Source organism: Anarrhichthys ocellatus, unplaced genomic scaffold (assembly GCF_004355925.1).
Source record: "Anarrhichthys ocellatus isolate YVR2014 unplaced genomic scaffold, GSC_Weel_1.0 scaffold34, whole genome shotgun sequence".
NCBI classification, from domain to species: domain Eukaryota; kingdom Metazoa; phylum Chordata; class Actinopteri; order Perciformes; family Anarhichadidae; genus Anarrhichthys; species Anarrhichthys ocellatus.
The window spans coordinates 1,042,172-1,065,434 of record NW_022280064.1 but is presented as its reverse complement, the minus strand read 5'-3'; the positions used below and the strand labels follow the sequence as shown (position 1 = coordinate 1,065,434).

The 23,263-nt window shown below is 44.7% G+C and overlaps 3 protein-coding genes across 9 annotated transcripts in view; 2 read left to right on the top strand and 1 right to left on the bottom strand.

Moving 5' to 3' along the window:
- Positions 1-900: 900 nt before the first annotated feature.
- On the top strand, positions 901-10,352 carry dll4 (delta-like 4 (Drosophila)). Its single transcript, XM_031866237.1, has 11 exons — positions 901-1,356; positions 1,504-1,764; positions 2,124-2,181; positions 2,811-3,074; positions 5,128-5,188; positions 6,404-6,534; positions 6,755-6,924; positions 7,021-7,240; positions 7,673-8,411; positions 8,551-8,659; positions 9,146-10,352. The coding sequence occupies exons 1-11, from the start codon at positions 1,303-1,305 to the stop codon at positions 9,149-9,151; spliced, it is 2,073 nt and encodes a 690-aa protein (XP_031722097.1). The 5' UTR covers positions 901-1,302; the 3' UTR covers positions 9,152-10,352.
- A 3,950-nt stretch (positions 10,353-14,302) lies between these two features.
- Positions 14,303-16,193, top strand: chac1 (ChaC, cation transport regulator homolog 1 (E. coli)). The gene is made up of 3 exons (XM_031866006.1): positions 14,303-14,953; positions 15,108-15,143; positions 15,258-16,193. The coding sequence occupies exons 1-3, from the start codon at positions 14,783-14,785 to the stop codon at positions 15,639-15,641; spliced, it is 591 nt and encodes a 196-aa protein (XP_031721866.1). The 5' UTR covers positions 14,303-14,782; the 3' UTR covers positions 15,642-16,193.
- A 1,293-nt stretch (positions 16,194-17,486) lies between these two features.
- Positions 17,487-23,263, bottom strand: part of ino80 (INO80 complex ATPase subunit) — a 31,721-nt gene continuing 25,944 nt past the window's right edge. For 2 of the 7 annotated variants that reach the window (XM_031865998.1, XM_031866002.1), the window contains exons 31-37: positions 22,771-22,929; positions 22,555-22,657; positions 22,362-22,471; positions 21,711-21,872; positions 21,068-21,239; positions 19,199-19,414; positions 17,487-19,095 (exon numbers count right to left, since the gene is read on the bottom strand). In XM_031865998.1, coding sequence (XP_031721858.1) covers positions 18,875-19,095; positions 19,199-19,414; positions 21,068-21,239; positions 21,711-21,872; positions 22,362-22,471; positions 22,555-22,657; positions 22,771-22,929 — 1,143 coding nt within the window. In that variant the 3' untranslated portion in view covers positions 17,487-18,874. The remainder of the gene's footprint in view (positions 19,096-19,198; positions 19,415-21,067; positions 21,240-21,710; positions 21,873-22,361; positions 22,472-22,554; positions 22,658-22,770; positions 22,930-23,263) is intronic. The other 5 variants (XM_031866001.1, XM_031866004.1, XM_031866003.1 and 2 more) reach the window with 3 other exon arrangements.

The following is a 23,263-nucleotide window of genomic DNA, read 5'->3' as shown; positions in this document are numbered from 1 at the left end:
AGAGAGAGAGAGAGAGAGAGAGAGAGAGAGAGAGAGAGAGAGAGAGACACGCGCCACAACAATAGGAGGCACGCTGCCTCTAAACCGTAAAACGCATGGGTGGGCATGAAGGGGCACACGCCACCAACGAGATGAAACACACCCGAAATAACATGTCAGAAGAGAATGTGAGTCTGGACTCAATGTGGGCCTGTGTATCTGTGCGTAAAAGGAAACGTATTTCTATCAGTGTTATGAATGATTCGATATGAAAGTAAAAAATATATATATATATATATTGTGGGTTAATTTATATTTATTTAGATGTGTGCGCTGCACAGTGTATACCTAAAAAAAAACATTTTAAAAAGTTAATTTCTCCGTCAACAGAAATTTAAACAAACGCTGGGGAGATTTTTGTATTTAATCGCATTTCTAGTTTCATTGTTTGTGATACAGCCCGAGGGAGAGGCACGTATGACCCCACAGAGAGTGAAGGGTCTGAAAGGAAATAGTGCGCACAACGGCTCCAACGCTGCAGTGAGGGCTAATTAGGCATGCAATTGAGTGGAACCAAGGGCAAGAGGGTGCACGACAGTAATTGAATTCCTGCTTTCCATTCTCGAAGTTTTGGCTTTCATTCATTGTCCTCATTCACTGTCCATGATCTGTGAATGTGCGTCGGGATGCATTGTGCGCTAAAAATAAGTCAACAGATGTTGGGGCTTGTTAATAATCGCCCAGTATCCATGGTGGTCAGTCAGCACAGTGCCAGTGGGTATTAAATCTGGATAATTGTTGCTGGGTTGGAAGGGAAGGGGGTTGAATACGTAGAGTGGGCGGTGTCAGTGGGGTGATTGACAGTTTATGTAATGAGCAGCGCAGTGCAAGTCTATATATCTGGGAGGAGACGCACCACGGTTCATTCACGAGTAATAAGACGAGTGGTGAACATCCGTGGCGCACTGACGCACCAAGTTCAGCACCAAAACAAGCTCTGAGCCGCGCACACACGGCGGAGGGACCATTGTGGAGTACAGGACCATGCAAGGAGGGGACGCCTGCTGACTGAAAGACGCGCAGCTACACTGGATATTAGTCTTCTCTCACCTTTTGGATAACTTGGAAAAGCTTTCACTGGACCCTTTTTGACGCACACCAACAGGGCGCTACGGGAGAGCTCCCTGGGAGTGAAGAAGGATTTATACGTATTTTATTTTAGAGATTCTTTTTTTTTCCATTTGTTTACCTTGGTGTAAATACTTAGGAAGGTTTTGCTGCTTTATTGGCTGGTGACGCGGCTGCCCAGGAGAAGCGAGAAGGATGGCAGCCTGGTTCACCTTTACCATCGCAGTCAGCACCACGTTGATATCACAGGTATGAGGGAGGATAACGCATCTCCCCGGTGGTCCTGAGACCTCCGCGTAAACAGATGGAGAGCCACTTGTGTCATGTTTTTTTATTTTTAAAGAATATATTTAACAGAAACGACCTTTTCCTAAATCATATTTCCTTCTCTTTTAGGTATTTGGATCCGGTGTTTTTGAGCTGGATCTCCACGAATTTAGAAACCACAGAGGTTTACTGGCAAACGGAAACGCATGCAAACCCAACTGCAGGACTTATTTTCGAATTTGCTTGAAGAACTATCAGGCTGTGGTTTCGCCAGGTGACTGCATCTTTGGAAGTACAATGACAGCAGTGCTGGGGACAAACTCTTTCAGCGCCAAGGACAGTGGCACTTTACCTAGACCGATTCAGATGCCGTTCACCTTTGGATGGCCGGTAAGAGCGTGGAGCAGCACGTCCACTTTATTTGTTTTATTACACCGATCAATGTGTTGATGTTGTTTAAGGGAATTGCTTAGCATTTTGGCAGCGCACCGGTTATTGGTGAGCTCATCTAATCCATTTCATTAGGTAATACTCTGGAGACAAACATATTGGACAGCTACAGCGTCGTTCATTTCAAAACCCAGAAGGCCATGCAATGATCATTGTAACTCATATTCAGTGAAATTGAACTAGCTCCTTTCAGCATCAGCGGTCTATTGAATACAAAAGAAAATGTGTACATTTGGAGCTTTGTAAAAAAAAAATATGTATATGTAGATATTAACTAATTGCATGTGTTTTTTTCTTAGGGGTCATTTTCATTAATAATTGAAGCCTGGCATTCACCTTATGGAAATCTACCTGTAGGTAAGTGCAACGTTTTTTTTACCACAGGAGGGAGCTCTGTCAGTACATTTAACACACAAGCCTCTCCAACGAGTTTACCATTTTTGCATAAATTGTACAAAAAAAAAAAAAAAAAGAATGTTGGCTATATTTTCCTCTCCATCTCCTGGTAATTGTTCATCATTTCACACATTTTCACGCCTATTCACTCCTTTGTTATGAACTTCAGAACACCTTTTTCATTCTTATACCCAATACAATTGAACTTCCTCTGGTTTATTTTGGTCGTGGGAAAGAGCTGTGGGCTTTGGTGAGAATACACAGTGCCTGCCAAAAACCCCTGACTGTATCTTCCTGTATTTTACACCTTACTCTGTTCCGCCCTTTGGAAGAGGGGACTGGGCCTGGGAATGTTTTTGCTGATGGAAAGAAAGAGGAAATTTCAACCTGAGTTTATCTTTCATCTAAGCTGTACGGGACTTGATAAGGGAAGCAGCTTTGTAGTGGGCAGATTACTAAAGCGAAAGTGGACGACTTTTGAACCCACAAGCTATTTATGATGCATTTCTTGACATGAAACCACAATAACCCCATGACCAGGTTGCAAGCTTAGATATCCTGCATTAATTCTGACTTCCTCCTCTTTTCAGATACCAACAACCCAGACTTTTTGATAAGCTTTATGGCCATCCAAAGACAGCTGGGTGTAGGAACTGCTTGGTCTCAGGATACGCAGACCGGAAAGCAGACAGAGCTGAGGTATTCGTACCGGTTCATCTGCAACGAAAGTTACTACGGAGAAAGTTGTTCCAAAAAATGCGCGCCCAGGGACGACCGATTCGGCCACTACACCTGCAACCGGGATGGGCAGCTATCCTGTCTGCCTGGCTGGAAAGGGAAATACTGCGAAGAACGTAAGCAATATTCTATTAGGCCTATTCATTTTCTGTGTAAACACTGGTCTTGCTCTCTTCCTTGTCAGTTGACACTGGAGTTTCCTTGTTCAGTGTTGCTCTGAGCCTGTGTCGATGTATTCTTTTAACACGAGAGGGTCGTCCAGAAGTTTTGCAAATGATTTAGAGGTAGTGGAATCCGTTTCGGCCCATTGTGGTTTGATAAGAAGTCTTTGCAGGATTGGGGTAGAAAGTCCTTACCTTAAAGAGGTGTTACTTCTGCGAGGTCTCCTCATTATGTATGACCTTTGCCCTTCATGGTCATGGCTGAAGTCCTAAAGAAAAAAAAGATTTGTGACCACGCACAAGTTAGAGATATCAGTAGTTATTAAGCGGAAAGATAACCCAAAGGTCATCATCATTAAGGCCACATAATGCCGAGTGTGATAACAAGACATGACTTAATGATATCTGGCAAGTCTGATGGGCAATTTTGGTGTAGAATGCATATTTCAGCCTCATATAATTTGCAATCATATAATTCTGATGTGTAACCGATTGTGGGTTTGTGGGCACTCATTGGTTATGAGTTGTGGGACAGACGGCTTAGCTTGACAACAGGCATATTATATTTGCGCTAACCCACTTGGCCAATCCTAGACCAACACTGCATGTTTTGGACAACCCTGAATGGGCCCGTGAGGAGGCCCGATGCCATTTGGCTGCACAATACCACGGGCCCTTTTCACCAAAACAAATTAATCAAAGAGTAGATTGGAAGGAGGCACCGAGAGAGTAATAGTTACCATGTGCTGGATATGTGGCCACATGGGTGACAGCGGATCTGTCATCGGTGTCACTTGGTGGTGAAAGAGAAATTGGCATGTGCTATTTTGACTGTGGCGCCAAATTCTAACCAGATGGGCTCACGTGTTGCAATTACAGACACATCCATCGTCGGTGACTACAGAAAATATACATGGGAAAGATAGATTAGGCATCTTTCAGACACTATAGTTTCTCCTCTCTCTCTCACACTCTCGTATCAGTTCAAACAAGTCTGGTCGTTTGGGCCTAAACATTTTAGGGAAGTTGAAGAAACTTAGTATGAAAGCACAATAAAGCTCACTATGTATATATATGGCAAAAGCATCACCTCTTAGTTTGTCAACATGAAATTAGCTTCCACAGGTGTGCATTTACCTGGCGTTTTGTTACGATGCGTGTATAAAGGAAGTCACATGCACATCCAGAACTGAGGGGTTCCTGTTTTTTTTTAAAACACTATACATGTCTTTTGTACCTTCACACTGTACCAAGCATGCCCGGTAACATAATCCGCAGACAAGGGGGGTGGGGGTACCGACCGATAGGAGGAGCTCGGGCGACTGCACGCGCCAAGGTTAATCGCGGCATTATTATCCGCCACGCGCCATCAATGTTTAGTCCCTTCCATTGTTGGGCGTGCGGTAGTAGCAGCTGCAAATATGGTTCTGGCGGACCGCAAACAACAATAGTGACAGCTGTCTGCTATTGAGAGCGAGCATCTGTTCTGGACTAAACCGGCCGCTTACCGTCAGTCGCCTGATATGTTGCCCTGCGAATCAGTGTCATGCAAGACCGGTAAACTTAAAGCAGGACAAACAAACCCGCAACCGATTTCCCCCCCCCCGTGGCAGCTGAGTGAGGCAGACAGGTTCAGATCAAATGAAGGCTTCTGAGGAAAGTTGAGACAGATTGAGGCCTCATGTACTTCAACATGTAGGTCCACAGTTGGCTATTTCAAGGAAATGAGAGCTCTGTAGCCTTGGTTGTTGTGGAGTATGAGGGGGGGTCCTACAGTGGTATTTAACTTTTAGCAACTATTGATTTAACTTTAGCAGTATTTCTTTATGAGTAGGCCATTATGCTGTCTGACATGTTTGCTTCCTACTTGTTATTCTTTCAAAGTTGTGAAACTTAATATTTGATGCATTGTGTCTCTGCAGGCACAGTAAAATAATCAGGTGGGAGCACTTGCAGAAAAATGAACAGTAGATTTATCTGTATGGTTTTGTTTTTCTTTGTGTTTCAGCTATCTGTCTGGATGGCTGCAGCGAGAGGAACGGAAACTGCTCCAAACCTGGCGAGTGTGTGTAAGTATTAATAAATGTGAAGTGTTGAAATAGGTGTTGGCCGTTGTGAAGGAAGGAACACGTTTGGGAACAAGTGAGAGTTGTATCCAGGTGGAGAGCTTTAGTTGTGTTTCTCTAAAACAAAAATCCACTTTCAAGTTCATTGTGATTTTAACAGCAGCAACTCTGCCTCCGACAAGATATGTTCGTATACAACTAATCAGAGCGGGATGTCTCATCACGTGAACATTCACATACGCTTTTCTGGCATCCATAGCATAAATTAAGAGCTCACTGAATCAACAACTGTTCTCCCTCTCTCGTCTCCCTGCGTCACTCACTGACTTCTCTACTTCCCATGTTCCTTTCTTGTCACTACCCTCTATCACTCACTCACTCACCAGCAAGGATAAATCACACACACACACACACACACACATGCTGTGAGAAATTCCCCCAGAATCCCATTTTGCCCTCTTTTTGGAGATAAATCCATCATTCCCATCGCTAAAACTGACCCAAATTTAGGCTAAACCCTTAAGATACCCAACACCGTAAAGCTGCTCACTTGGCAAAAAAAAACCTTAAAAGTACATCGTAAGTCCCAGGATCTCATGGTTTGACAAGGTTTCTGCGCTCAGTGCTGGGAAACAAGAAAAAAAAATGCGTTGACTGTTGGCTTATTGCCAGAAATCTTGAAAGCAATATTTCACCTTATTATCTTAGCATTACTTATCCTTAATATACTGCACAAACCTTCAGGAGTGTTTGCCCTACTGCATTCACAAGGCTTATATCATCATTCACCAGGGTTACACAAAAAACATTGTTGCTTACATGCAATAACTGATGTGTAATGAGGTTGGGGAAAACATAATTACCAGTGCTGATGCATGATTTCAATTGACACTTATCATATGCATTTTCATTTTTCTTTTTTTGTGATGGATTTATATGAGCATTTAATGACTGTATCCAACTGTGGTGCAGCTATTAATGTCTGGTTGCATGATTGATGGCTGATTTCTTAATGTAATCGCCAGCTAATCCATGACGGGGCTATAAAGCAAAAACGTGTGCTCTCGTTTAATCCAAGTCGACTGTTTGTATGTTTAAAATGAATACAAAATTGGCGGTTTTAACCACGAGATTCAGTTATGTTATTCATGGCAATTGTAAGATCTACAATATGAATAAGTGACTAATCAAAGAACATAATTCATTCACTTTTTGCAGATGCAGAGACGGCTGGCAGGGCACGTTCTGTGACGAGTGTAAGAAGTACCCGGCCTGCAAACACGGCACCTGCCAGCTGCCATGGCAGTGTAACTGTCAGGAGGGCTGGGGAGGCCTATTATGTGACCAAGGTACACCGGACAACTTGGACCACTGCTGCTGTTCCTTTTTAAAAGATCTTCTCGTATTACTTGTGCACTGTTTTCATTTGAATTAACTTCAAAGCATTAGTAAATTAGGTTTCCTCTCAAGAGTTCCTTTTGCTTTGCACACATCCGGGGGTAGAGAGGGTTTTCTTTTTTTTGTTCCTCCTGCGAGCTCCCTGTAAACAAACACTCTCCTCTCCCCCAGACCTGAACTTCTGCACCCATCACCATCCCTGTGTGAATAGCGCCACCTGTATGAACACGGGACAAGGCAGCTACACTTGCACGTGCCTGCCAGGTTTCACGGGGGTCAACTGTGAGCTGGAGATGCAGGAGTGTGACAGCAACCCCTGCAGGAATGGAGGGATGTGCACAGTAAGTTGGACACATTATATTCTAATATTGTAAGGCTAATTCTATAGTTTTTAAACTGTCTGCCTAACTTCTCCTTTCTTTTCCAAATTTCCCCAGAATTTGGAAAGTGGCTACATGTGCACATGTCCCCAAGGTTTCGAGGGCTCCCACTGCGAGCACAGCCTGCTGACGTGCGCCGACTCGCCGTGTTTCCACAGTGGCAAATGCTGGGAGAAGGACAATGGCCGCAGCTACATGTGCGAGTGTCCCCGCGGCTACACAGGTCTCAACTGCGAGAAGAGAGTGGACAAGTGCACGTCGCTTCCCTGCGCTAATGGTACAGCCTTCCTCCCCCCTTGTCTGAACTTCCCCTCGCTCTTTCTCCCCCCTTCAAATTCCTGCATCTGGAAGCAGTGTGGAACAACAGGAATTGGTGGGAACTTGGTGTCTATTGTCCTCCATATAAACACTCGGCAGCTTGTAAATGTCGCCACAGCTCGCCGCGGTTGTTGATGAAAGGGGACAAATGTTCAGCGCAGCTCGATTTCTGTCTTCTTGCAAACGCTCTGGGATTGGTCTGTGTTGGGAGAACAATACACACAGTGCTGTGGTCACACTGTGGATTTGATGGGAGATGTGTCAACTGAAGGGGCCTCGTGGGAGGGTTTATGGAGATCATGTTCTTTCTGATGTTGTAATGCCTTTTTAATGTTCCGTCTCATTTAGAGAATCAGTACTTGTTGATACTAATTGTTCTCCTCTTCTGTAGGTGGGCTGTGTCTGATCCACGGTGGCATGCGTATGTGTAGCTGCCGCGCAGGGTTTACCGGCCAGCGCTGCGAAATCAACATCAACGAGTGTGCCGGTAACCCCTGCCTCAACGGAGGCACCTGCGTAGACCGGATCAACGACTACACCTGCGCCTGTCCAGCAGGCTACGGGGGACGCAAGTGCGACAGGGTCCTGGATGAGTGCTCCCTTCGGCCCTGCCTCAACGGGGGGCTTTGCGCCGGGGGCGGCGGGCCGGGCAAGCCTCCAGCTACCTGCATCTGCCCATCAGGCTTCACCGGGCCGCGCTGCGAGTTCTTCGCCGCCGTCACCTCTCCCGTGACCAACGGGGAGATCCAAGACAGCTTCCAGTGGGCGGCAGTTTCTCTGGCTGTGGGCCTGGTGGCGCTGCTGGTGCTGTTGTGTATGGTGGGCCTGGCTTTGAGGCACATCCATAGGCAGGCCCAAAGAGAGCGGGGGGACACGGAGACTATGAACAACTTGTCCAATGTTCAGAAAGACAACCTGATCCCGGAGTCCCAGCTGAAAAACACCAACCAGAAAATGAGCCTGGGGGTGGACTGTGACTCGGAGAAGTCGAACTTTATCCATAAAAACTATCACTTGGACTCTTACCACTCTAAATCAAAGGAGTTCAAGGATGAAAAGTCACAAGAGGATAAAAGTCTTATTTATGAGAAATGTTTAGACGACAAAATGCCCTTGAGTAGAATGTACAGGTAAGAAGAACCACATTCACGCTGCTTGCACTAAACTATAATGTGGACATTATTATTTCTGCTGCCTCGCTGTATGTGTGCACAGCTCTGCCATGTGCTTCTAGTTTGTGTTAACACAGAGTGTGATTTGTGTTTGCAGGGAAAAGCCAGAGTGCAGGATATCAACGATATGTTCCTCAAGAGACTCCATGTACCAGTCGGTATTTGTTATAGCAGAGGAGCGGAGGGAGTGCGTCATAGCAACAGAGGTAAGCCCAAAAAAAAATCACATCTTCATCTGCATTTCCGCAGATCCTCCACTTGAAATGCATCATGTCGTCCCACGGGCACCGTCCATCACCAGCGCACCAACATTTATGACAAGGGTTACTGTAGGAACACTGAACTCTGGGTAGTTGGACCTAAAGTCGGGGGAAAGCCCGATCGACTGCATTATAGGTTTCTGTAAATTATTCTGGCTATTCTTTATCTTGGCCATGTGATGACACGATGTCCGAACTTATACTGATTCCTCACACATGTTTGGCTCCGCTTGGTCTCAGAGGTGCTATGCGTTACTGCTGTGGCATTGAGTGCAATTTTGATGTTCATTTCCAAGGAAAATATAATATTGATACCGAAGCGCATGACCTATAAGACGTCAAAAAGTGCTGAAAGAGAGTTTCGGCATCATTGTGTTGTTTTATTGGTTTGTCTTTTGACTACAATCTTCTCCTTTATTCTTTTTATTACAGGTATAAACTGTGAGGGGTCCGAAGGCGAGGGAGCGAGGAAAAAGACACAATCGAGGCAGAATGAAATATTCTGGATTGTTTACAAAATTTGGAGAAGAGACTGGAGATTGTTTTAGATGTCCACTGCTGCTCTGGAACACTTGAGAACTGGAGAGGGCAGAAGCCTCTGCTCTGCATTAAAAAAAAAAAAGAATAAAAAAAAAAAAGAACAGAACTGAGAAACTTTATGTTGACCGAGTGTTTGTATGCAAAACATGTACAGTGAAGGACCTCTCTCAGTTGTGACAATGGTTGGAGGGACTGGTAAAAAGATTGACAGGATAATCCCGGCCATCCTGGACTGTAGAAGGAGGCGAAGGTGGATCGCTGCCCCCTCGTATGTGTCCCGGGCCTCGTGTGATAATCATGATGACTTTGACAGCCAACCAATCAGTAAAAAACAAAAAGGTGCCTACGATTTGACCCCTTCAAATCCCCGCCCCCGCACTCACTCCTGCCAGCTTCGCCTGCTATGCAAGACTCAGGGTCGAGACGAGTGAACTCGCCCACTGTCACAATCCAACCTCCCAAACACTGAGAGTTATGAATGTCTGAAACTAATCTTCAACTGTCAATCAAGTGAAAATGACAGGTTGGACTTTTCCATGCAACGGTGAAGATAGTATGCAGCCCAAATTCACTAGAAGCCTTAAAAGAGGGGGTTTGAATGCTAAATTTGTGCCCTTGTCTGTTCTTGGATCGTTTGCACTACAAGACAAAAGAAAATTGGGGGAAATACTTTTTAATCAACATGGAATTGAAGAGAAAACCACAGGAGAGCAATAGTCAGTGCCAGCAAGATCCAAGAGAACGGAAAAGTTTGCATATAAAGTGTTTTTTATGCAACCCCAAGTGAGAAAAACAAAGAGACTCAAAACAAGGAGAAAAGACTGTCACACCACTGCCTGCCTATAATACAATTCAAAAATACAGAACCAATAATGTAATTTTTTTAAATGATTATTTCCAGAGTTTAATTTAAATATGACACACTGCTCTTTATATGTTTTATAATATTATTTTGTATATAATGCATATTTATAAGGACCAAATTCTGAAGAATAAAACTTCCTTGAAAACTGTTTTTAATTTGATGTCAGTAAATGGAAAAGGAAACTATTTTTGAGGTGTTTTTAAATAATGAAATTGAGTACAAATGATGATCAAATGTGTCTTGTATTTATTTATTTATTTACGCATTTCACCGAGGGGGAGATTGTTGAAGCTTCATCCTGTACTCTCAATTCATACCCATAATGCTCAGCTAGACTTTTAAAATGAATGTGAACCGTTTTATGAATATGAAATCCAGCTGCTCTCCTACACTCACACATCATATTTCATTTTTTGGACAATAGGTAGAAACATAAAGCCCCCCCCTCCCCGACTGTAGCATCACTACAGTACTTCCAAGTAATTCCTGGAAACGCCTCTGGCTCCCACCCCACTCCGTCACCCACCCCTCCGTCTCTCTCCGGCCCGAAATTGGCTTGAAATTCAAATCCGTTTCCAGGGATACCACCCCCTCAAGCTGGAAATGGCGAAACAAAGCCAGGCGCAGGGCAAAGGGGAACGCCCCCCCCCCCACCCCACCCCACCCAACACCCAACACCCCTCATAATGCTTGCGCACACGCGTCCGCGCACACACATAGCCAGCCAAACAGATGCCGTGGGGGAGCTCGGAGTGAGTCTGTAGTGCCATAAAAACAGCAGCATATGCCAGGCCTCTCGCCCTGTGTGCATGACACAGAGTGCACAGACCTCCTCCCATAAAAAAACACACCCGAGTACTTACAGGCTCCCCAACTGCCGGCCTCCCCTTCAGGGTTAAGAGCAATATTTCAATGTCGGGCTCTGTACCACCCACTCCTGCAGACAAAGCAGGGGAGAGGGCCTGGCACCAGAGGGGAGGGGAAGCCAAACGGGGAGCCTAAGTGGATCTGTTCTGAATCCACATAAATAAAAATATTGTTTTTAGAAAAGTTGATTAATCAGAGCCATCTGCTCAGTTTTATTTCCCTTCTTGTCTTTTAAAAAAAATACGGTGCCATACACGTACCACCACTCGTTGATGTTGGGATGTCGCGCAAGCATCAGTCCTACAATTTGTTCCAATGTGTCTGAAAATCCATTTTGTGTCATCCACATTATCAATTGCAAACCTCCTGCCGCCAATTAACAGAAATCCTGCGACAGTCAACACCCCCTAATCATCGGCAATCAACACCCGGCAGAGAATCTGGATGGCTTTCCCCTCACACACATCCTGTTAGCCTGGTGACCTATAGGCATCCTCATCTAAGGGCTCGGAGAAGGGTGCTTCCGGCCTGACTCAAGAGATACACGTTATCACAACGATTAATCACCCAGTTAAAGCCAGTCTTGATTTGGTCTGTTACCTGACCCAGCCTGATAGTACTTGGAGTCTATTCCCACCATCAACACACCTATAACCAGACACACACCCTCTTTCACACTTGATCGCGGTGGCAAACACATGCTAGAGCTTTGCTCTTTGGCCTCTGGGTCCCCACAGCCATGGCCAGGCGTTTTCATTGTGTTATAATCACAGCATCCTGTTTGTGACCCGGTGACATCAGTTCCTGTTTCCTCCCTGATTAAAAAAATGCAGAACATGCCGGCGCGGGCCAACTGCTTTTCTCACGCATCGCTCTCTTCAATCTGCACCCGGGTTTTGAGGAAACAACCTCAAAACAAGTGAGAGCGCAGACAAACACGCTAATCAGCAACTATTTATTCTGAAGAAGGAAGAGGGGGGGAAATCTGTGACATGGATGTCATGAATGGAGAATCAGGAAGCAGATTTCAAATTCAAATCTTCCTATCTCTTCATTAGGAATAGAAGTGCCTCTGCGTGACACTTTTCAAAAATGGTGACGCTGAGTCACAATCAAGAGTGCAAAACTACTTAGCTCTGGATTTGTTTCATGGCTGCAACTCTTTGTCACTTAATTTAAAGTCTCATTTGGCTCCTGACATGCACGTACATGCATACATATACATCCTGATGCTGTAACCCAGTGCTCTGTAACCTTGCCCCCTGTATTGCCCTTGTAGTCGTCTCATTAATTAACACTAGGTGTCAGTAAGAAACCCACACACAGGAAATGGTTTGTCAGCATGCCAAAATAAAAGACCAGGTGCACTCGAGTTTAAATTTAAAGCAACATAATCAAACAGCAGCACATAACCTAAACACTTTGGAGCATGAAACACGCTTATGTTGTGAATCCAACGATGAATCAATAATTCAGAACAAACCTCCTGGAAGTGTTTGAGCCACAATCTGTGTTGAGGGTGTTTTCTTGCAAGTAAAAAGTCACATTCTGCAGAACTTTAGCTGTTACTGAGCTGTCCCAGTTACCCAGCAACCTCCCTCTGACTTGCAAAAGAATGTGTACATCATACTCATAAAAACAACGACGTGCACCTCCACTGCTGCAGGAGTGATATATGGATTGCTGCCCCCCACCACCCCTGTTTAACCAGAGCAGTATCTTGTTTGTCTGCATTTACTTCATATCTTGTGAGCTGGAAAAAAAAACAGCAGAAAAGGGTGTTTTTCTCCACACACGTTACTACATGACTTCATATTTGAGTCAGCCCAGGGCTTGAATGTTGATCTATTTTAAATGCATTAGTTTGACAGCAAAGACAAATAGCCCCGGTGAATATTTGATAAATCGACTGGTCATCGAAGCAGCGCACCAGATTAGATTACAAGCAATGCTGTCGGTATGGCTTAGTGAAGCCTTCGGTGGCCTGTGCTTGGAGCCGCCCAGAGATACTGTGGCAGCAGGCTCCAGGAGTGGATGGACAGGAAAGGCCACGGCATAATGGGATGGAAGCTTGTGCATGACACAGGGTCGCCCAAAGGCCTGGATTGGGTGGTGGTTTAGATTTATGAAGAGCTGATAAGGTTGTCTGGCCTCTTATCAAGGCAGATAATGCCAGCTATTTATAGATAATCTATCTATTGAGCACAGATGAGCCTGTACTATTACGGTATTTCAGATCCAGCAGGAGGGATGGGCATTTTTGTACATTTGATCAGGTCTTCCATCATCGCTCTCTCTTGTTGTGTCTCTGCGGTGGACAGTGTTTTGACAGTTTTGATTCACTATTTCCTCTGCTTACTTTTGCTACTTTTTGGTTTATTGGAAATGTGTTGTCCACATAGTCTAAACCTGGGGTGGTTGTCAAACTCATGCCTTCTACTTTATGAGCCTGTATTTGGCTGCCAAAGTAGGGTGCTTGTTGGGTAAAGTGTATAAAAATGGCTCTACCCTCTGTGTCAACAGAAAGCAAAACTGTGATTATAGACAATGAAACAAATTTGACAAGAACAAAAACCTCTGCCCACCTTCCTTCAACAAGTTATCTCCCTGGTTCCAGAGGGCTGAGATGAAGGTGTTGCTGAAGGATCCTCAGCAACCTTTGTCTTGCCTTTGGATCTGTGAGCTATGTGACTAGATTACAGCCTGCACTTTCCCTGAATCATTTAAACATCCATGTATGGGGGCTTATTAATTTACTCCAATCTCAATGTTGACTTCTATCTGTAGGCCTACAGTCTTCAGGCCATGTTGTTTCCACTGGCAGAATTAGACTAATGTATTGTATTTGTCTTGTGTCTAACTTCAAATATGATTTCATATTGTCTTCCTTTATTTTCTTGGTGGCATACCGTATCTTGTAAAATAAAAAACATCACCTTATATAGGCCTTTCTCTCCCAGAACAAGTCTGATGCAATGCCTTGGTATGTTGCTTGGTTGCTGCATTGGCCCTGAGGCCTGAAATGCTGAGGGAAGTTGCATCAGGCAAATATATCCAGAGAATGACAAAACAAGCGGCCAATCATAGAATGAGTCAGTTGGAGTGACAGTTTGACGGCCAATCATTTTGAAAGCTGAGTGTACTGGAAAGTTACATTTGAGCCAATAGTGTACCCTGTTTGGCTTGAAGTCCCGCCTTATTCAGCGCACCGACAGTTGATTGGATGGACGGAGCCTTCCTTAAATATCATTGGTCGAAAAAACTGACATGGATTCGCCCAACTGACCTGAACGGTATAAATACATAAGCGACACTGCGCCATGTTATCGAGGGGAAACGAATCAAGTCGTCGGCGCTTCTTGGCTAGGAGAAGATCAACCACAAGACGTTTGAAACTCCGCCATCACCGCTAAATCAAACCTCCATCTTTTATATTCGTTAGCTTTGAAGTCGTAGTGTCACCGGCCGGCGAAGCTGCTGGCCGAAACGTTTTTTTTTTAGCGTTTTCCATTGGTTTGAAGGCCGAAACGGCTGCCATGGATTTTTAAGGCATAATGCGGCACCTCTAATGCAATGCATAATGCAAGGCAAAATCAACTGCGAAATTCAATTTTCGCGACTGCTAAGCAGTTGGGCTCAAATACCGTCCGCGGTATACCTGCGAGCCAACCGGTACCGCTGCTCCTGGACCGGAGGAAGCTAACGCTAGCTAGTCACCTTAGCTAATAAACAACACCAACTGAAAGAGAGATTCATCGATTCATCTGAACGTCAACACTAAAATTAATTTAAAAAAAATGAAGCCTCAAGACATCATCGCCGGGGAAGCCAGCCTGTGGGTCTTCGGGTACGGGTCTCTGGTGTGGAAGCCTGACTTCAAGTACAGGAGGAGCCAGGTCGGCTACATTCAAGGCTACAAGAGACGTTTCTGGCACGGAGACAACTTCCACCGCGGCAACGAGGAGTTGGTAAGATGCTAAATGTTGTTTTATTGCTTAACATACTTTGACACATGGTGCTCGTTTGCTTACTTTGGCACAGCCAGCTACTGTTTGTGAGCCTCTTGGCTCAGATTGCATCAAGCGTTGTCCGTGACGCGTTTCTCTTCCTCTCTCTCTGCAGCCTGGAAGAGTGGTGACGCTGATTGAAGACGATGACGTAAGTGGAAAAGCTCTACTTTCTATTTGTTTGCTAGTGTTGGTGTAGAAACTGCAGGGGAGTTTCCAGACTTTAACTACACAATGACTCATAATATTTTCCCTCTTCTCACAGGAGAGCACTTGGGGCGTGGCGTTCGAGGTGACGGGAAGTGAAGTCGAAGAGTCCCTGAAGTACCTCAACCTCCGCGAGACTGTCTGCGGGGGCTACATCACCAAGATGGTGGATTTCTTCCCCGAGGGGGAGGAACGGCCTCCGGTTCAGGCGCTGGTGTACATCGCCACCACGGGGAACGCCCTGTACCTGGGGCCGGCCAGCCCGGAGATGATTGGCGTCCAGATCGCTGTGTGCAGGGGGAAGACGGGCCACAACATGGAGTATCTGCTCCGGCTGGCCGAGTTCATGAGGAGCAGCTGCCCGCACGTGGAAGACCATCACCTGTTCTCCATCGAGGCAGCAGCGCTGACCGTGGTGTCCTACCTGTTAGCAGCCCAGTAGCTCGTACCCTTTGTCTCACTACCTTATATAGTGGATACATACACACACACACACACACAGACAGAGGCTTTTCACATATCATGCCAGTCCACCTGTGTTTAATGTTGTGAAATCTTAACTTTACACTTCCATCCAGTGTACTTGAATCCATTGAATGCTACTATGATAATAAAAGGGAAGCATGATGTTAGGTGTTTGGTTATTTTCCTGATGCATGACCTCATGGTCGCATTGTAATGTGCATATTTGTACATCACTTACAAAATGTATGATGACTGGGTTTGTCCTTTTCTGTAAACATTTGTGCAGTTCTGTTTTTTTTTTTTTTTTTTAAAGGCACATTAACATTATTTGCACAGTTCAAGTTCCGTCCAATCCAGACAGTACAGCAAGTAATTGTGGTTGCTCCTATTTGCAATTCACCAAAAGGATGCTGTGATAATGTGTGGTGGTTTTTTTTTTTTTGTTTTTTTTAAAAGCACACCTGTTTTAAACAGTTGTTTGTGGCAATGTTTTCATCCAGCAGCAAACTCCAATAAAAAGTTAAAAGAACTCTTTGTTTTTGTTGTTTGTACCTTCACAGTAACTCTGAGTCGGGGAGGTTTTCTTCAGAATGTGACCAACCAACCTCGTGCTGATTTTTACAAAACCAATCCTATGTGGTTCAAAGTCTCTGATCACTGCAGTAAAGCTTCGTTTATATTGCCTCCTTTCTCTTCATGTAGTGCTGAAAATATAAAGTTACACATCTGAAAAAGACGTGATACGTCTACATCCATCTATGGAGATGCAACAAAGGCTGAATTAAACCTAAACCAGTGGTCTCTTCTTTCGATAAATCTGAGAGGCACAAGATGACTACAGGGCCTTTGAATTAAACTTGGAGAAGGAAGGATAAATCGTTGAAGCTGTTCACAACACATTCACATTAAATAACCTGTGATGGAGACTTAAAAGGGTCACAAGCTTAAAAGGTTTGTAGCCACAGGGACAAATTATTATTACATATATGGATCTGTCAATTGCATACACACACATGCCACATTTGACAACCTTATAAGGCCTGAGGCTTGTTCCAAGAAGCAGGTTGACTGAGATCCAGCCAGCCAGAGGACTCTACTGAGCCCTTGTTTCAGGTTTGACTGCGTGGCAGAATGTACTCGGCAGCATTATCCAGATAACTCTGTAAACCTGCTTTTTGGAACAGTATACACATGTACAAACATACATTGGACACTCCCAAAACGCTGGCCGGAGGAGCTTGTACCCTGGACGTGATTCAAGTCGAGAGTCAATCTGGTCCCAGAGGCTTATATAACCGCTGGCCGGGAACGAGCCCAGAACTGGAAGTCCTGTGTTTACAGTCCGCTCAGTGGTCATGTCAGAGTGCACCGGGAAGAACACGATGCTGAGGCGCTCATCGAGATTCAATCTCACCCAACCATGTGAAAATATAGTTGGCGTCAATTCAGGTGCACTTCAGAGTATTGACTTCTCAGACCTTTACAACCCACCAAATAAAAAATGCATCACCTTGATTGGGTTATGTTTTATTCAAATCAAGACCTCAATATGCACAATGTATTTGTTAAAGGGTTGGTGTACCAAAATTATAAATAAATAAAAATATGCCTTTGACATTTCCACCTCCATCCCAGATGAAATGGAGCTGAATGGAATTTGGTTTGGGCTGCTAAAAGCACTAAAACTATATTAGGAAAACTCAACATGTCTTTCCTAAAACAAAGTCCCAATTATTTAGGTTCATAGGGACTATTTCTTCAGTAAAAAGTAGTTACAAGAAAAACCACAAAAAACAAAAAGATTAAAAACAAGCAGAAAGGCTGAGTAAGCAGTCTTTTATTTTCAGTTGGCTCCTCCTGTTAGTAAAATGGCAGATGCATTTCTTCATATGTACACATGACCTATAAAAATAGACAGGCAAATGAGGGAAAAGCCAAAGGAAATGTCGCTCTCATCAATATGTACAGCAATATAGAACATCGAATTTTAATCACACTATTAACACAAAACAAACAAGCCTGTAACAGATGTAGTGCTCAACTCAGGACACTGATGCAAACGTTTGTTGCTAAAACATCAATGACATCAAAGAGAACCGCAGACTCCTCATCACAAAAAGCAATCTCTGACAAGTAAAAATGGCTTCAGAACAATTTACACAGTTTTACAGATGAATACCCTCATTCGCAACGATCATGAATTGCCCATTTTTTGCTTTAATACAACTCAAATAACTTAAATAAAGACAACCAAATAATCTGAGTGAATTGATAAATTTACTGTTAGCAGCATTGCCGGATCAACCAGTACGCCTCGTTTTGGAATATAATTTTCACATCATCCATTCGTTCATTTTCCCATTGGACAAAAAAAAATATATCATCGATTTTAATTTCCAAAAGACAAAAGATTTGCAAAATGTTAAGACCTGCCATGTTGGTATGGGTACTCGCACGCATCATCTATTACAAAAATAGGCGCTTTAGTAGAAAAGCTGTCGAGCTATCGTTTGGTAAAGTGTGGGGTGGTAAGGTATACGGTTCACAGCTCTGTGAAATGAAGAACCATCCACCGGTTTGCACTGAGCATATCTACACAACAATTAAATAACCTAATGTACATGTGTGAGAATTAACAACACAAACAAACAAAAGAAAAAGAAGAAGGAAGACGTGGCTCAGTGCATTTGACAGTGACTCCTTTGCCTCCCTAAACTGGCAAAACATTTCAAAGCCCTTGAAGCTACACGTGTCGGTTCACTTTTATGTTGTCACAGCTCGGTAGCCAATCGAAGAATTTCCTGTCACGGCGAGAAAAGTACAGTCGGTCTTCTCAGAGAAGCACTTGGAAATACTCTTGCTGCAATGCAAACAAAAATACTCAAGGCGGATTTTGTCCGCTGACCCGGACACGTTAAAATAAAACTGAACCAAGAAATGTGGAGGCTGGTAGGGACTGTACCTTCAAATGATTGTGTGTGTGTGTGTGTGCGCGTAGGTGTGAAGAGGGTAATTTTAGTTGCTGAGCCAGCAGACACAGCATGGTCCTCCAGGTAGTGAGCCTCTGTTACTATCTACTGTATTTCATGTTAGTTTAGGCATAGGGCGTCTGTGGGGATCACAGTGAGAGTAGGTCAGTTATCTGTGTGTGTTCTATACGGAGTGTGTGTGTGGGCACATTTGTGTGTGTGTGTGTGTGTACAGTGTGCATCATCGAGCCCCAGGACCACCGGGGCCCTTGCCCTTCCTGACTGCGCCGTGGCTGCTGTGGTGGTGGTGGTGGTGGTGGCTGGGGGCGAGCTGTTTGTGGGGGCTCGGCGTAGAGGCGCCTCCTTTGGCCTGGGGGGAGGAGCTCCTGCTGGGGTTGAAGGCGGGGCTAGTACCGGACCGGCCCAGGGAAGGCTGCAGGGGGCTGGACGCAGCGAGGCCTGCTGGAAGGTGGGACGGACATAGGTATGGTTACTACCATGGTGCTCCTGGAGACACCTACTTTAGCGGGACCTTCCGCAAAGCGTATATGAATCATTCACGAACCTTTAGAAACACTGTAACCGTAAGCAGCGTAAGCTGCCGCAGAAGCAGCCGCCGCACCGGCCATCGCTCCTGCCATGGCCGCCGCACTGCCCGCCGTTGACTTGCGCCCACGTCCTTTCCCTCCCGACTTCGACCCGCCTCCGGATCCTTTCGGCCGCCCCCGACTCCGCCCAGACCTGCCTCTGCCGGGACTGATTGTTTCCGAGGCTGAAACGCCTGAGGAAGGGAAGGCAAGCACATAAAAGTAAAAACTATCAGAAATTGTTCTGTTTTTTTCCATCCTTGTACCAAAGCCAGTAGTACAAGTTCTTTGAATATATATTGTAGAGAGTGGATACATAAATAAAGTAAGTTTGGCAAGCTTGGCATATATACACAGTCCTTGAAAGACCCTGACATGATAGTTTTCCTGTAATACAGAAGAATTACTACTAATCGTTACTCATCGTTACCCTAAGTACAAGCTAAGGCAAAAACCAAAATATTGCTCTCATTTTCCAAACTGTTTGCAGAACTAGAGCCAGTGTTTGCCTCACTGGTAATGTGCCTAATCCCTCCAGAACCTTCTCCCCCTCTTTCTGACTCCCTACTCTCCCCACTGGTCTACATTTTGTTGCATGTTTCCATGCAAACACTGTATAAACAACCCTTTTTCTGAGGAGAAATGAGCCTTTTCTCTCACTAAAACCTGTCCCCCACCACAAATCCCTCTCTCTTAACCTCCCTCCAAGACTAAATCTTGCCCTTCCTCCCTTCTCACAATTGCTCCCTCATTCTAACCATCCTTCTCTCTCTCAAACCTATCATCACAACGCCATTCGCTTCTCTGAAGGCACTAACTTTCTCCCAGCCCGCTGAGGCTTTGTTAATAATCTCCCTGGCAGGAGCCTCTTAACATATCGGCAAACGTCCCAAATGGGTTTCCACAGAGCAGCATGTATTTAGGAGGGATTACCTTATTGCAGCGCATCCAAAGTACAGATATACTGTACAGGCGATGTAAACTATCTGGATCTCATAGTACGGAACATACTGAAACATTGCGGCCAAAATAAAACCCTCTTAAATCTAAATAATCACCTGCGTAGTACATGTGAGGTAACAGACTACTTGCCTCAATGGACGCAAGAGAACATGATGTAATGACCTACATGCGAGTCACACAGATTTGATTTCCAACACTGTTCTGCCTCACAGATAACACACCGGTTATGCTTTATTTGGCACATTTGGAGTTTTTAGAATGACAGATTGCATGCAGCGAGATTATCTGAAATTAGGAAACCATCAAACATGAACATTTTGACCGTGTATGATGTCCCTATAGGAGGCAAGCATTTGATTAAGCAGCATTTTATTGTTTTACTGTTGGAGCTACTTAATACACTTTCTTTATAAAAATGATCAAATGTTTTGTATTAATTTAAATCTGCAAATGAAACAGTAATCCTAGATGCCAGTTAAATGTGGTGCAGTAAAAAGTACTTGTAGCGGAGTAGAAGTATACAGTTGCATAAAATAGAAATACTGATGTTCAAGTATCTGAGAATTGTACTAAATGACTTGTACTTGAGTAACTGTACTTAATTACTTCCACCACTGTGTAAATGTGACAATTTTCATGACAGAAATGACTATTACCCAAGAGTTAGAGCTTTTTAGTAGCATAATAAGAAGAGTTCATTTAATATTTTACTGACTGCAATCACTGAAGCTTAAAGTAAAACAGATTTTCGGGGGAAAATAGAGACAATATCCCGTTTTCAGTCATTCGTTCCTGGAATAAGGCACTAGCGACTGTACAGTGTATTGTTTCACTCACTCACGCTTCAAAGTCAAAGCTCGGCTGAAACCTATTTTCCCGCTCACCGTTCATGTTGTCAGAGACGGATCCAGACACGGAGGAGGGGGAGTTGGTGGCGCGAGACTGCGGCGCAGAGGACACCGGATCGTCCACGATGACCAGCATGTCGCTGCTGCTCTCGTCCGCGTCGGCGTCCGGAGGTAACGAGCCGGGCTGGAGCTCGCTGCTCAGGGAGATCTGGTCGTGCACAGGAGCACACACGCACACGCACACACACACACACACACACACACACACACACACACAAAGGCAGGGGAGTCAGCACCACAGGGAACGAGTGAACCGGGCCGGTACAGCAAAGGGAAACAATGGAGGAACGATGAGAAGGAACGAGGAGAAGGAAGGGAGCATCGGAGGATGGGAGGCACGGGAAGAAGGGAAGGACGGATGGAATAGATAGGATGTAGAAAGTAAGAGTGGAGGAAATGATCAGATTAAGGAGGGGAAGCAGAAGTGACATAGAGACAGAGAGAATCAATAATTAAAAAAGGATGTGGATTCACGCCAAAGTATCCTGATGGAGCAGCCATTACCCCTCTCTGTAACATTCATTCAGTCATATACAGAACTTGTATCCTCTTCCACTTCCTTCATTTCAATAAAAGGACACTCACACCCTTCTACTTCCTCCCCCCTGGGTTCCCTCACCTCACTAAAGGGACTGGGCATGGCCGAGTCCATCTCAACGCTGATGAAGGAGTCGTCTCCGTCTGCAGAGAGGTTGGAGTTGTCTCCCGAGGGCGCATGAGAGATGACCAGGTTCACCTCCCTCTTCTTCTTGGTCTCGGTCTCCTCGTTCTTCTTCTGCTGCTTAGAAACGGATGTTGACACAACCATTAAACCGTATCTCAAAGGAATGGGTTGGATTTCCATGAAATTTGCTCTTAATGGTGGACCCAAATAGAACAAATCTGATTGTTTCTGGTGACTGACTTTTCACTTGCTTTAACGTAAGGACAAACTTATATACTTATATATAATAAATATTCAAATTTAATATCCAGAATGCAATTAAGTTTGCTGAGCTTAGTCATGCTCACAAGAGGGTGATGATTTTAATAACCCTGCAGGTGTTTCTTCTAGGGACCGTTTGGAGTCAGTACTGGCGAGGTGTTAATGCAGCCTCTGCTTTTCCTCCCCCGCTACCTCATTCCTTCCATTCTCACCTCATTTATTTTCTATTTCACATCCCACATTTGTTCTATCCTTTCTTCGTATTCTACACCTCCTGTCTCTTAGCTCTGCAGACTGAGATGACTGCTGACACTCGAGGTTCCTGCTGATCGCGTTGTGCTGTACCTTCTCGGCGTACTTGTCCCTCTTCCTCTTGCGCTCCTTCACCTTGCTGCACTCTTCCACCTGCCTCTTCTCGTCCTGTCTCTGACGCACTACAGGAGAAGACACAATGGCTTTGTTATTCGTTTTTTTGAGGATCAGCTTTTGAGCAAAGAAAACTGAATTAAATGAAGACAAAGATGCCTAAAATACTCACGTTTCTTCTCCAGCTCATCGTCGTCCAATAGCAGGCTGACCACCTCTTTGGGTTTGAGTGAGTCTGGTTTGAAGTTGCCTCCAGAGATCACCACCCTTTGGATCTTATTACATAAAAACAAATAATGTAGTCATTTACTTGTGTTGTTTACTCTATTGCTTTGCTGGAATTTGTCATATTTTGTGCGCTGGCTGATTGAGTGCTTGCGTTTCAGACCTCGCTTTTCTCCTTGGCCCGCTGCAGGATCCTCTCCTCGATGGACCCCTGACAGATGAGTCGATAGACGGTGACCTGCTTGGTCTGACCCAGCCTGTGAGCTCTGTCCATGGCCTGCTGGTCCACCGTGGGGTTCCAGTCGCTGTCGTAGAAGATGACCTGGAGGAAAGCATCTCAACTTTACTTTTTTTTTTCCCTCTGCTGTATTTTTATCGTTTACCGACGACAGGCCGGACACGATGCGGACACTCCCCTTCTCTGTAATTCCTGGGAGCTATTACGAGGAATGTGTTATCCCAAGTGAACGCCGCTTTAACGAGACAGATGTCCCGTGTTAACATTCACTTCAAAGTCATTGTCATGAAAGCTAATCCCACTTGAACAGGGCTTTAGGGACACAAAGGGAGAGTATGCTGAGAGATGCTATAAACACAGAGAAAGATCATCATTTCTATATGAATAATCACCCCCTGCAATGCACGCACGCACACTA

Bases quoted from the DNA above. Each gene is read 5' to 3' on its own strand.
- chac1 (XM_031866006.1), top strand. From the start codon at position 14,783: ATGAAGCCTCAAGACATCATCGCCGGGGAAGCCAGCCTGTGGGTCTTC. The intron at 14,954-15,107 runs GTAAGATGCTAA...CTCTCTCTGCAG, and splicing joins ACCGCGGCAACGAGGAGTTG to CCTGGAAGAGTGGTGACGCT. The intron at 15,144-15,257 runs GTAAGTGGAAAA...CTCTTCTCACAG, and splicing joins CGCTGATTGAAGACGATGAC to GAGAGCACTTGGGGCGTGGC.
- dll4 (XM_031866237.1), top strand. From the start codon at position 1,303: ATGGCAGCCTGGTTCACCTTTACCATCGCAGTCAGCACCACGTTGATA. The intron at 1,357-1,503 runs GTATGAGGGAGG...CTTCTCTTTTAG, and splicing joins GCACCACGTTGATATCACAG to GTATTTGGATCCGGTGTTTT. The intron at 2,182-2,810 runs GTAAGTGCAACG...TCCTCTTTTCAG, and splicing joins TTATGGAAATCTACCTGTAG to ATACCAACAACCCAGACTTT.